The 14,322-nt window shown below is 35.2% G+C and overlaps 2 protein-coding genes across 13 annotated transcripts; one reads left to right on the plus strand and one right to left on the minus strand.

Moving 5' to 3' along the window:
* The first annotated feature begins 510 nt into the window (after positions 1–510).
* Positions 511–7,279, plus strand: si:ch73-234b20.5 (uncharacterized protein LOC449923 homolog). Its single transcript, XM_067398367.1, has 3 exons — positions 511–717; positions 5,720–5,881; positions 6,066–7,279. Exons 1-3 carry the CDS (start codon positions 715–717, stop codon positions 6,207–6,209), a joined length of 309 nt encoding a protein of 102 aa, XP_067254468.1. The 5' UTR covers positions 511–714; the 3' UTR covers positions 6,210–7,279.
* hnrnpd (heterogeneous nuclear ribonucleoprotein D) lies at positions 7,233–14,227 on the minus strand. Of its 12 annotated transcripts, none has more exons than XR_010896223.1 (9): positions 13,879–14,227; positions 13,106–13,274; positions 12,848–13,009; positions 12,633–12,764; positions 11,736–11,832; positions 10,101–10,256; positions 9,368–9,462; positions 8,943–9,044; positions 7,233–8,144 (listed from the first exon to the last, which is right to left on the minus strand). XR_010896223.1 is itself a non-coding variant. In XM_067398359.1 (8 exons), the coding sequence occupies exons 1-7, from the start codon at positions 14,046–14,048 to the stop codon at positions 9,395–9,397; spliced, it is 942 nt and encodes a 313-aa protein (XP_067254460.1). In that variant the 5' UTR covers positions 14,049–14,227; the 3' UTR covers positions 7,233–8,144; positions 9,368–9,394. The 12 variants fall into 12 exon arrangements, 7 of the variants coding, with proteins under 7 accessions (XP_067254460.1, XP_067254459.1, XP_067254458.1 ...); XR_010896222.1 differs by adding an exon at positions 9,150–9,263 and having other exon boundaries at positions 7,233–9,044; XR_010896221.1 differs by having other exon boundaries at positions 9,150–9,462.
* Positions 14,228–14,322: the final 95 nt, after the last annotated feature.

Raw genomic sequence — 14,322 nt, forward strand, 5'->3', positions numbered from 1 at the left:
TTAGCAAGCACATATTAATGCCTTATTCTCCATGACCATATTCTACATTCTAAATCCTACCAAATACCTAAACTTAACTACTACCTAACTAACTATTAATAAGCAGTAAATTAGGAGTTTATTGAGGGAAAAGATGCTGTTAATAGTGAATAAATGCCCCCTATACTAAAGTGTTACTGATATTTTCATGCAGCTCATTATATTCTCCAGAAAAGTCATAAAATGATGCAATTCTGAATTTATAATAAATTTTTAAAAAGATGAGATTCTCAGATAGATCTAAAGAACTAACAAACAGCAGGTCTAATACCTTCTTTCCAAAACACATGCTTATCAAAACCAGCCATACCAAACTCTGCACTACTTTTGTAAACAAACCTGATCAGAAAGAGCTGTTCTTTGCGCAGTCTAGTGTATATAAGCAGAGGCTCACAGCAGATGGTGGGCTGGGCCAGCGTGAGGAGGAGCCAGGAGGAAGTGTCGTGCTTGGGCTGCTGGTTAATGTGCAATCTGTCTGGGAGGGGAAGCTCTGTTTGCAAATGAGTTCTGTAATGTTTCATCCTGTTCTTTTGTACTTGTGTTGTAGCTCACGGGAATGAGAAGTTTCCTCTAGAAGTCATACCCTTTAAGCTATGCTTGCAGTTTTAGTTTGAACTTTTGAAAACCCTCGGCAGTTACAGTTGACATTTGAGGAAGTTTCACAAAAGTACCAGAATGGTAAGTACACTAGAAAGCCTCGGCTGTTTGTTAGTTAAATGTTTATTTAAATGGTTATTTGTTCAAGGGTTTGACCAACCTGTTGAGATGATGTGTGTGTTCCACGGGATATTAAGTACAAACAAGTATGACTTCAAAGAAGATTAACCCATGAAATTGAATATTTAAGTGTTTTATAGTGGACAGAATATGACGACATTATTATTATATGACGATCTTTGGACTGAATACAATTGTCAGTAAGGAAGTCAGTGGCGACCATGAAGGAAATCCTAGATGGAACAGAAAAGTTAAAAATGATATTCTGTCTAATTCAAATTGTTGTATTACTTTCTATTAATATTACTACTTTCAGTATCATGGTAACTAATGTTTATCAAAATAATCATTTTGTTTGAAATGATTTGCACTGTTATACTACTAGCTCTATCTATCTATCTATCTATCTATCTATCTATCTATCTATCTATCTATCTATCTATCTATCTATCTATCTATCATATGTCTCTCTTTCAAACAAGGCTTTGTCAAACCAACATTCAAATTGCTTTGCTTTTCGGGCTATATATATTACGTTTTTATTAATATCGAAACCTTGCCATTTTTCAAAACTCCAGAACTCAAATCTGACAATCAAAATGCACATTTTTCCCAATTGCAAGTTCATTTGTTCACTGAACTAAAATCACCTGTTCAGAATAACAAATGCAATTCACATTTCACACATTACATCTGAGATAACTGATTACAATGCTCTCACTATCAATATGAGCAAATATATATATAAAACTGCTCAGAATCACTGTTGCTTTGCTCTCAATGTAGAGTTTTCTGGAAACGGGCAAACAATGTTCTGATTAGATCATGAAATTTTCAGGATAACAAGATCCAGTTACTCAAATTAGCATGGAAAATGAACCAATTGGATGAAATTATCCCTGGATGTAATATTTCATAATCATTATTTATCAGGCACTGTTTCTATGATCAAATGCTTCCAGACCATGTTTTCAGATTTGACATTTTTAAATACTGTAGTGTTGTTGTTGTTATTTGTTTTGTTTTTACCGTGATGTTTTTACATATTTCATGATAAATTAATTATTTTAACCAATAATTCTGCAACTGCAACATGTTCCTGGACCAACAACCTTACTGATCCTGGAACAACAATCCAATCAACCAATCAGATTTGAGGGACAAGTTTACAGTTTATCTCAAGTTTAGGCTTACAACCAGGGTTAGGTGTTTCTACATCAGTGTTATTCACTTATCATTTCCCTCTGACTTTAGGGATACGTTAGGGTTAGGGTTAGGTGTAGTGATAGGAACAATGTTTTCGGATAGGAATCTTGTTTCAGGATCAACAAAAGATGTTGATCCAGGAATATCTTATTTGGCAAAATGGATCCCTAGGGTCCTTGACTCAGTTTTAAAGAACCCTTACAGTTTTCCTCAATCACTTTGGCACAGTCGAAACAGTCTCTTAACATTCTCTAAACTGTAAGCTCAGTTGTCACAACCGTTTGCTGGAACTTCAGAACTCTATTGCATATCTGCAAAACATAGTAACTCACCCAAAACATTTAATTCATGCTTCAAAACCTAGTTATTGTGTCAGTAAATTGGCCAATGGCACCAAAATAAAAAGTGTTTTTGTCATCATGTGAGCCACACTTCTCAAAATGTTTAGATGTTTTTTCACCATGAAATATTTGTTATACAAATTTCGTGGTTTTTATTTATTTATTTGCTTTTTTGTCATTCATACTTAAACATATGCCAAACAATATATTTTCAGCACATTTTTCCAATGTTAACACACTGCTTTCAAAACTGCACATTCAAATTGGAATGATGGTAAACTCTGTGCAATTCTTTAGTAAAGCTGCAAGCAGCGATGAAAGGGCCCCCCGCACCTGGGCTCACCGCCACCTGGTGGCCTTAGGAAAACTGTGAACAGTGGGCAATTTAAGTGGATAAATAGAGGAGAAATATGGCAAAGTTATTTTGATGCACCACTGTTCCTGCTGCCAGCAGGTGGCGCTTTGACTGTAACTGAATATTGCCATTTAGATGTCTTCTGACCAGGACTATTATCAAACATGTGAGGTTTGGAGCAGATCGAACATTGTATGCCTGAGTTACAACAACTTCCTGTTTCATGGCGTTTATCGCATACATTAGCACTTAGCCAAGTGTTGCATGATTTAATGTGTTTCTAGCATGTTTGGTACTTCATGGCATATACAAATGTGTTTCTGGGAGTGAATTACAGTGCAAGCATGCCGTTTCCTGTCGCCATCAGGTGGCGCTATGACTAACTGAATATTGGCATTAGATGTCTTTAGGTCAGGACTCTTCTCAAACATGTGAAGTTTGGGGCAGATTTGACACTGTACAGTATGCCTGAGTTACAACAGCTTCCTCTTTCATGGTGAAACATCAGACTTTGTCAGGCCGCCACGGACACACCCTTCAGTGAAAACTCTAGATCTTCGCAAGTTAACATGGCTAAGGCCTTAAGATTAGACTGACCAAATATGATGTTGATCTGATTAAATCTCCAGGAGTTCGTTAAAATACACTTCTGGAAATGGCAAAAACGAGAAAATTCAAAATATCTCACTTCCTGTTGGGTTTACAGATTTTGCACCAGATTTTGTAGGCATTGGGCAGTTACGTGTCCTCCGAATTTCATACCTCTACGTGAAACGTAACGCAAAGGGCGCTTAATTGAAATTTTGTAGGTGGCGCTATTGCTATTGCCACACCTAATTCTGAAACCCAAATCAGACGTAAATTTTCACCACTTCTGACACATGTGCACAGCTTCATGAGTTGTTGAGCATGTTTAGGCCATCAAAAATGCGATTAATTTTGGAGAAGAAGAAGAATTGACTGAGCAATTACAATAGGGTCCTCACACCATCAGTGCTCGGGCCCTAATTATATTGAAATATAAAATCTTAGCAGAATATTTACAATGAAATTACAGTTTTTAACAATCGCTAGGACCCATTTCTCAATACTATTTCAAAACTCTTCACACAGTGAGCACAACATAAATCTATGTGGGCTAAACTGTGGATCATTAATCATTGCTTTGGCACAAAATGCATTCAATGACTACATCTTTCAAATTACATTCATTCTTTTCTCACTTTGACACAATAAACGGCAAAACTCAGTGTACCTACAGGCCAGTTTTGCACATGCTTACATACTGTTTCAAAACTTCAACTTAAGTTCAAAACAATTACATAATACAAATCTGAGTAAGACAGAAATATGCTACATTTCTACAGTAATATTGTAATGAAATATATTCTGAATCTAAATCAAATACTATCAAAGCAACTATATACTATGTACTATCAAACATACACAAGCCTAAGTCTTTCAATTTCATTATCATCCATTCAAAGGGGAAAACTTTGGAATAATTTTGTACTGTTATGTAAACATCATGTAACATAAACTGCAGTGAATTATAAACAATAGAGAGTGTTATTCTTGTTTTGTTAAGAAATTTTACAAAAGAAAACATTGTATAATGCTACCTGATGTGTTTTTTAGGTCAGTTTTTTATGACTGACAAAGTGTGTTTGTCAGGTGAAACCTTTGCTAGTGTTCTGGAAGAATGAGTTGATTTGAGGCATGAATGAAGTGTTTTGGTAGATTTAGTGCATTTTGAATGTGAAATTAACTCCTGTGCCACGATGAAAGTTGGTTAGGATAACTGTGTGAAGAGTTTTGAAAAAGTGAGCTTATTGAGAAATGTGTCCTAGTGATTGTAAAAAAAAAAAACTGTAAATAATATTTATTCCAAAAATAACTAATTGCAATTTCAGCTTAAAGTCTTCTCAGGTGTCCTATTTTTAGTCTCTATTACAGAAGTAATTTTTTCAGTCATCTTTTAGTAAAATGGCTTCTGAATGATTTTGTTTGGAAGCTTGGATCAAGGAAAGACACATCGGTGGGGAAAGAAGAGTGGCAGAGAGAGGGAGGACTAGAGCCCAGTACTATACATCCATCCATCTATTTTACAAATTTTCCAAAGCCTTTCGTGGGCAGGAAAACACCCTGGACAGATAGCCAGTCCATCACAGAGACGACACACATTCATATTCATATTCACACCACTTACAGTCTCCAGTTCTGCATGTCTCTAGATTGTGGGATAAACTGGAGCACCCAAAGAAAATCAATGCCAGCACAGAGAGAACATACAAACTCCACACAGAAAGGCTCAGCTGTGACTTCAATAGCCTATTACACAATGTAGCTTTGTGAATGATAATAATTGGCAGTGTTGGTGGAACAAACTTATTTTGAGACATATATGAAGTGTTTTGTTGGACTGAGTGAGTTTTGGAGGCGAGATTAACTGTTTGGCCAAGATTCATGTTGGTAGTGCAGACTGTATAAAGAGTTTTGAAAGTGTGGCTTCAGTATTGAACAATGCTTGTTAGCAATTGAACAAACAACAACAACAACCAAAAAACAACCATGTTTTCTCAATTAATTGTAAATCAATTAGAAATTAAAATCTGATGTGAACAAGAAACTAATTGTTCAGAGATCTGAACTTATTGTTTTGAGAGAAAAAAAGTCTAATTTGAGAAGTGAGCCAAAGCAATTGAGAAAAACTAACACCAAAAAAAAAAAAAAAGGAGAAATGTCTTAAATGACTGCATAATACTTTCATGTTTAACCTATTATTTCAATTTTTTCTAGTGATAAAGTATACAAGCTGTTTAATTCATAAAATTTAGTAAAAATGAAAACACAATTAATAAAATCATGGGAACCCCTGAAAGGTTCTACATATGAAGCGCCTGACGGAACCCTTTAAGCTTCTATATACATTTTCTTTAAGAGTGGAACACCTGGGGCAGTTTTGGCCTGGGTTCATTTCTGAACCTGTCGTACACTTGAGAGTATTGTTATGCTGGGCCCAGCTGTTAACTCTTAATACTGTTTTCTCTTAATAATGTAGGCTGACTACAACACCGAACCACCAGCGCCTAGCAAACTCAGTGAAGTTCAGGATCAAGTCAATGATGTTAAAGTGATTCTCAAAGACAACATTAACAAAGTTCTGGAGAGAGGAGAAAGGTTAGACGACCTGATCGGCAAAACAGATGATCTACAAGCTACGGTAAAGCCTTTGAGACCCATCAAGGCTAGAATTATAACAATATATAACATTTCTTGGTAATGGTGATCTTTTATAAGACCTCAGAAGAACATAAGTGAATTAAACATTATGCCAGTTGATCAAACCAGTCACAAAATATCTTTCTTTTGTAAATTATAATTGTTTCTCATCTGTCCTTGCCTAGGCTGACTCTTTTCAAAAGACGTCCACGCGTGTTGCCAGAAAGATGTGGTGGAGAAACACCAAGATGATGATTATAATTGGTGTGGTAGTGCTTGCCATCATCGTGTTAATCATTTTGTTAGCTACGAACGTGATTCCCACATAAATACAAACAGTTTCATAGCAAAAAAAAAAGATGCATTTCAATAATTTGTATTCCTACAGGCATACACATTAATTAAGTTTTTTTTTTTTACTACTATAACCTGGATAAGTAACTATGTAACTGCTTGGATTTATGTATAGATAAATTCCTGTTTTTGTTATAATGACATTTCATATGATATTTTATATAAATCTGGGACGAATGTGTCTGGGATTCTATAGATATGCATTGTTTTTAAGGTATTATAATAATATTATGAGACTAAATACAGGATAAGCCATCGTAACTGGAAATGTTTTAGGATTTATTTACTTTGAGAGTAACCTCTGTGCTTGATATGTTCATCCCAAGGACATCAAAAACTTTTTCAATTACATTTAGTTAAAATAATAATAAAATATTTAATAAACTGCATACCTTCAGTAGACCTTCAAGTCTTCAGAATAGCTTAAATGTTGTAATATGTTATATGACAATGACTCATATGATTCCTGGAATGTGTCTGCATGATTTAACTACTGTGAAACCACTTTGTACTCATGACACTGATTTTATACCTAGACAAAGTACATGTTCTGGACTGGGTTTAGTTTGGAGGTTTTTGACATCTTTAAGTTTAAATTCAAACTCCTACAATGTATCTGTGAATGTGTTTGTCAGATATATGACCTATATACATATTAGCTGCATCCCAATTCACATACTTATGCACTATTCTATGCCGTTTTGTAGTATAAATAGCCTGATTGTGTTGTTCACACTGAAAATTCCAAATAGAATAAGCGCACTTTAAATACCCAGATGATGCATTTAATTAACCGAAGAAATGTGACGTGTTGGACACTTCATGCACTCAACTGTCACAGCTTTAATTATGTTGTGGAGGGGGAGGGGCTATCAGACTCAGATTACAAAATATATGGTTGAATACATAGTGCATAAGTACATAATGCATCATTTGGGACACAACTAATGTGTTCTATAAAAGGAAATACTGATTGGCATGTACTTCTATTGTAATATTATATATATATATATATATATATATATATATATATAATAAAAAATATTTGATGCAAAAGTTAAATTACTTGGTTCCTGGAAAGATAATGATGAAAGAGAGAGATTTACATTTTCAATATACTGAAAGAGAACGGGAGCTGTTAAATAATAAAATGGTCAACATAAAAGTATAGTCTACATTACTCGTGTGCCTGAAGTACCTTTTTTAATATCGCTTCAGAGGTCTTGGAATAACACACAAGTCATACGGACTACTTTTATGAGGCTTCTTTGTTGTTTCAGAGCTGGACTCCAGCCCCTTTCACTTTTATTACATTGAAAACAGCAGCAAGGATTCACCTTTTGTGTTCCACTGAAGGAAAAAAAAACCAAAGCCATATGGGTTTGAAATGACATGAAGGCAAGTAAATGATGACAATCTTCATTTTTGGGTGAACTATTACTTTAATCTCTGAAGAAATAACAGGCTTAAGTTTCATACAATTTATTTCATAGTATTTTTCAATGGTTTACATGACTCTGTAGCAAAATACTGCAATATGAAATGAATATTAAATGGCCTACACTCTGTATGCACTTGTAAGCAATAAATTAATAATCCTGTATACAAATAGTTTCTAAATGATTTGGGCTCTTTATGGTTCCTTGTACTCAACACAGAAATGTATAAGAGCTACACAGCAGGGAATACGATTATAAACCTTCACAAGCTCTAGAACAAATTAAACGCAAAAACAAAAATTCAGGATGACTATCAATTGAAATAACACTTGAAACTTTTATGTGTCCATGAAAGCAATTTCAGATTTGATCTGGCGACCAAAGTGTAGTAACGTGTTGATCGACTCCATATTTAACATGTCTCGCCCTCTCGTTTTCTCCTCTTGGGGAACTTTCAATTCGCCCTTCCATCTGAAAAACAAAGAAGAAAATATTAATTATGCTTTAGAAAGAAACAAACTCATAAAATGTAAAGGAATCCCAATTCTTTAATAATTTCAATAAGGAGACAAGACGTGACTTTGAAATAGAATAATAGTTGTGAAATTAACAACGTGTGCAATAGAGCTCATAACATTTAATGCAAAACCTTGAATTGATGGAAATTAAAAGACAAAAGGAAAGCATTACAAGCATAAGTTCTCATGAACAATACGACTTTTCCACGATTTCAAAAGGTTAAAAAAAGAGAATTTGTTAGATGAAATTAACACTGTTTACAGGTGAAGCTTTTTCCACCGCTGTCAGTAGAAAAATCACACAATACAAATATAAAAAAGCACTTCTCCAGCGCAGCGGCGTCCGAGTACAAACCGGCTTTTAGCTCATGGACTACAGGAAATTACAGCTACACGAGCTACAAATAAAGAAAAGCAAGCATTACAGGTAAGATTAGAAGTGCATATTAACACTGGAAAGTCCAGAGAAAGCCGTTTCCTTCAAAAAGTGAACAGTTAATTTTATTCCGGCTCTCGTCATATTTTACCATTACTTGATGGTGCCTGTAAAAAATGGCATTAAATTATAATATATCATTACATAAAACCAATCCCAAGAAGTTTTAAGAGGAAAGCAAAAACAAAAGACAAGATAAAAGCTTGAGGTGTCCTTTTTATGTTTTTTTTTTTTTGTTTGTTTTTTTGTTGCTGTAGTTGCTGTTGCTTTTTTTGTTTTTTTACAATTCGTATACAGGATGTTGGAAGACCATACCAAATGGGAGCATTCGAGAGCGTACGCCTCTCGTACCCTGTCCGCATTGAGCGGGCCTGAGACAATCGGGAAGTCAGCTCATGGCCTGCAAGGAAGTCCCCGCTGGCAGGTACAAACAAGGTATATGTCAGAGTTAGGAGACAACATTCTTCGGTTTTCTTTCCTTGTAATTCCATATTTTCTGGTACCCATTTAGCAGTACTGTACCTGTTAATTTTTACAGTTACAAAATGGCAAGAAACAGCCAAAAGCCAGCTGTTACATTACTGCCAAAAGTCTCTATGTTACCACTACTGTAAAGCACTTCAGGGTGCTGTGAAACTTTAAAGAAAAACAAAAATTAAACAATGTACATTACAAAAAGATCAAATCGTTATGATTTAGAAAACTAAAGATGCATCACCGTGAGCAACGCAACAACATACCTGCACGTTTCTGGTGGAGTTTAACTGTTAATACGGCTTGTAACTGTTTTGATGGCCGCCTCGCCTCGGGGATTTGCCGTAGCCGCTCTGCTGATCTAGAGTTGGGAGCACAAAACAGAAACAACGCAAATGTCTACGGTTAAACGTGTTGGTGGTGTATGGTCGCTCCAGAAGATTTCTGAGAAAGGCACAACATAGAAAACATTGCCATTTTGGTTTTAGAGCCAATTCTGTGATACTTGCGAGATACTTACGTTAATTGTATTGAAAATACTGTATTCTGAAAATATGGTGAGAGACAAAAATTTGTGGAGTAAATGGGTGAATGTTTGAAAACTGTTTATTTTCTTCTAAAAACGACCACTGTCCAGTGGTCGTTTTTTGCATGGCCTACAGATTTACATGTTCAGTTACTATCCAATGGATTCAAAGGCACTTTGACAAATGTGTTTTGAAGCTAAGACATCCCTTTCTATATTTAGCACCATAGTTATTATAATACATATGTACAATATAGCTTTGTGCAAGCAAGCCTTCCCTGTAAGACAAAAAGCAACTGCAGCAATGTTCTAGAGTTTTCTCTCAAAGCGTAAGGCATATATCATACAAGCATGTGCATTCTGCTCAGATAATTTAGTGCACAATTGTCATAGTCCGGGTAGAGTACCGACAATCCACGATACAATATATCCTTAGTTTTTTCATCTGTGCGTTCACAAACAGTATTACATACTGCTGTAGTCACCATATCCGTAGTAGTTGTTGTAACCCGAGTAATCATAGCCCCCGTATCCACCATAGCCTTGATTGTTGTAGCCATAGTTCCCGTAATTTCCATAACCTTGATTCCAGTAGTTTCCGTATCCCTGGTTCCAATTCTGATTGGGACCTGTAGCAGACACCAAATGTATGTCACAATTAATGGCTCAGACGACTGAAAATGTATAATAATAATATGGATGGATGGGATTTAGGGTATCAAACATAATGCAGAACACAAAATTCACATTTTGATTTACAAGAACGTAAAATTAAAATAGAAATAAATTTGGTCAAAATGGTTACAAACCGGTTTCAAAAAATACTGATAATGTTGCCACATTTCTCTTTTTTCATTAATCTTATTTAATGAATTATTTATGGATCATACTAAAAGAACACTTCATGTTATAAAAAAGATTTGATGTTATTTTTATAGGCTTATCTGAAAGAGGTGTACATTCTGTGACCTTGTTATAGAGTGCATTAGTGCCCGCCCACTTTTTCATCAGCGCTGGAACCATCATTTCTCCCATAAGGATTTTTAAAAAGCTAAAGCATTATAAGCCATGAACCAATCCAATCAGCTATGAGGAGAATCACAACATTACAAATTTAATTTGAAGCAAAAATGTATTTGAAAATCAGACCAAAAGACTATAGTACAAAACTGTGTACTTAACGGCTTTACTGAGGGAAAGAACTACAATCCCATGAAGCACTGCGAACAGCATAATCAAATTAAAAACGATGGAGATTATATTATATATATATATATATATATATATATATATATATATATATATATATATATATATATATATATATATATATATAATATAATCTCCATCGTTTTTAATATATATATATATATATATATATATATATATATATATAGCTATGGAAAAAATTAAGAGACCACTCCAAGTTCAGAAATCAATGTTAAGTGGTCTCTTAATTTTTTGCATAGCTATATATATATATAGAGAGAGAGAGAGAGAGAGAGAGAGAGAGAGAGAGAGAGAGAGAGAGAGAGAGTGGGAGGAGCTAATGAAATTGTTTGGGGCGCTTTGCTTGTTTCGACTCTGATTGGTGGAATTTTCTGCACAGCATCATGGGTAATGTAGTTTTTCCACCACAAATTCCACAGTTAAAGAATTATTTTAAAATGAATAATGTGGATGGCTTCAGCAAAAGCAACCTCGTGGCTAACAACAGATCCATCTTTAAAGATTTATAAGTTATTGTTCAAAATCAATTTCCCTGTGGAGAAAATGAATGGAGTTTTTACTTCTAGAACAGGGCTGTTGCACTCTATTGTACTTAGTTTAGTGTAATCACTTGAGAAAAAATGTATCCAACATATCACTAAGTCCAAATTTATTTTTATTTATTTTGCTGTTTCTCAAGGCAGTTTGAGTTTAAATTCAGGAAATTCCTTTTCCTATCATAACAATTTAAAATCCATCCAATTCAATTTCCGATTCTATTCCAACCAACTACAGAAGTACTTTAACAAGGGGTAATGTGGCGTGTTACTTATTTGGTTATTTTTGAGATCAACATAGACTGCTAGATATTGAGAGAGAATGTAAGTATCATGCCGCACCTCCTCTCCCTCTGGACCTGGAGGAGTATCCTCCTCTTCCACCCCACTGCTGCTGCTGCTGGTACTGCTCCTTTGACATGGCCACCTTGACCTCACACTGCACACACATTCACAGATTCCATATAACTAACAGAAAGCCATTACATTCACAATAAGTCTCACAAAGGTTGTCAAAAGCATTTCACCCCAAATGCAAAAGAAAAGAAAAAAAAAGTTAGCGTATTTTACGGAAAACAGCTTCCTGAAACCTGAGAGAGTACAATGCCGGCTATAACTGATATGGTAAAACCGACGACATTATAAACTATGTTTATAATTGCTTTAGAAGCCTTGGAAGCTAAAGCACACGATTAAGGTAAGGGCCTTTACGTTTCCGACACACGCCTGAGGTGTTTGGCCAATCACAACGCACTGTGTCAGCTGGCCAATCAGAGGACTCAGGGCTTTTTTTTTTTTGAAAATAGGGCTTTGGAGAAATCAGCATGTTTCAAAGAGACTGGGAACAGAGGTGCTGCAATAATGTACAGTATGTGCAAAATAATGTTTTTTGAACATTAAAGCATGTTAACCTATTCTAGTAAAATAAATAAAAAATGCACTTTTAAAATAGCATTTTAATATTGGGGGGGGGAAGAGAGACACAATAATAATCAAAAAAAAAAAAAAAAAATATGGCCACAAATTAACTTTTGGTTGTGGGAACAAATTCTTAATTCGTGGCCACAATATCTGTTTACCCCCCCTATCATGTGTGGGGCTCTATAATACAATAACTATAGGGAAACACATTTGAATGACATTTTGCTTTGAAATAATGAAGCTATATAACATTTATAATTTAAGACACCGTAATTTCAAATGGCCAGATCATGTGCATTAAGATTGTTAAGACTTTACCTTACTTAAACCAATGTTGTGGTACTTCTTCTCCATAATTTTCTTTACTGGTTCCTCCTCTTTAAATGTTATGAAACAAAACCCTCGTCTTTTATTTGTTTTATTCTCCATTGGCAGCTCAATGGAGTCCACCTAAGGAAAATATAAAGATGAAATGCAAATCCTAATATATATATTTATTATGAACATCCATCAAATGTACACTTTCTCCATACCTCTCCATAGGCATCAAAGTACTCTCGAATCTTCTCTTCTGGAGTATCTGGGGAAAGACCTCCTACAAATATCTTCTTCACAGGCTCTTTGGACTTCATAGCCTTTGCTTTCTTAGGGTCAATCACTTTTCCATTCAGTTTGTGCTCCTTTTGCGTGATCACCTTTGGCAAGGATCAGATATCAAATTATGATTTAATCAGTCTAAAAAGTACATAAATACACACACACACACACACAAATGCTATCTGCAAAGATACCTTTTCTACACTCTCAGCTTCTTTAAACAGAACAAAGCCAAATCCTCTGGACCGGCCTGTCAAAGGATCCAGTTTCAAGGTGCAGTCGACAACCTCTCCAAATTTGGTGAAGTAGTCCTTCAAGTCTTTCTTAGTTGTGTCCCAACTCAACCCTCCAACAAACATTTTCCTAAAAACAAAGCAACTGATGTGAGAACAGACAGTGGCTGAGGATATTAAGGTGATTTACAGAAATCATATATTAGTTAAAAACAATTACTACTTCGTTATGTTTCAAGTCTTACTTTGTCAAGTAGCCATGTATATTTATAAATAATAATATAATACAATGTAACATGATAAAACTACACAACACACTAAACACATAGCACCAATTCCATTTATTGAGAGTTTCTCGTTTTAAAAGACGCTTTTGACATTTGACAATCTTGTATTTGAAAGGCAAATGTGTTTAGAAAAATAAACAGCTGCATCCTCATGAATATGCGCACACACGACTAATAAATATTCACAATTATACTATAACAAATGTATATTCACGTCAGGTACACAGTTTGCACCTAAATTTTGGCCTATAAAGCAAAATTAAGGTATTGATTCACAGAAAATTAGCTTAAATTTGTACTTGTTTGAAAGAAACCCATTAGAATAAGTCGAATAGACTCTAAAGAGTCACAAAAATTCCTGAACTAATCTATTAGAATAAGGAAATTATGTCTAAATTCGAGTTTATTTATTGCCGTCTCCATGGTGTTACAGGAGCCGAGTCTCACCCTTCATCCTCCTCGTTTTTACTGGCATCTATCTTGGAGCCTTCCGCCTCTCCCTGTCCGCCCTCATCATCAGCGCCCGGCATCTGCTCTTCACCTAAACCCTCTCCATCATCATCCTCCATCTTCATCATCATCATCGAGTCTTCGCCCAGATTCTGCTCCTCCGACATCTTTGTTCAATTCTCGGCGAAAATGTGCGCTATTACGTCGTGTTTTCTTGAGGAAAACGTCTCAGGTTATAACCGAACCGAAATGACTGTAAATCGTGTTGAATAGTCTCAGAATCGCATTTATTTTAGCCTCTTTGCTGGATGTCGATGGCAACGGCGTCCATTCACAAAATGGCGGAGAAACGGAAGTTGAACGTAATGACGTCACTTCAAAACCGCGACGTCACTCTTGTGCACATTTTTTTTAAGAAATAATAGATCCCGTTAATTATAA

Source organism: Chanodichthys erythropterus, chromosome 10 (assembly GCF_024489055.1).
Source record: "Chanodichthys erythropterus isolate Z2021 chromosome 10, ASM2448905v1, whole genome shotgun sequence".
NCBI classification, from domain to species: Eukaryota; Metazoa; Chordata; class Actinopteri; order Cypriniformes; family Xenocyprididae; genus Chanodichthys; species Chanodichthys erythropterus.

Coding starts and splice junctions, on each gene's coding strand:
- si:ch73-234b20.5 (XM_067398367.1), top strand. Junction 5,882..6,065: donor CAGATGATCTACAAGCTACG/GTAAAGCCTTTG, acceptor GTCCTTGCCTAG/GCTGACTCTTTTCAAAAGAC.
- hnrnpd (XM_067398356.1), bottom strand. CDS start 14,048: ATGTCGGAGGAGCAGAATCTGGGCGAAGACTCGATGATGATGATGAAG. Junction 11,833..12,632: donor ACAACATTGGTTTAAGTAAG/GTAAAGTCTTAA, acceptor ATGTGTGTGCAG/TGTGAGGTCAAGGTGGCCAT. Junction 10,257..11,735: donor CAGGTCCAGAGGGAGAGGAG/GTGCGGCATGAT, acceptor TGTCTGCTACAG/GTCCCAATCAGAATTGGAAC.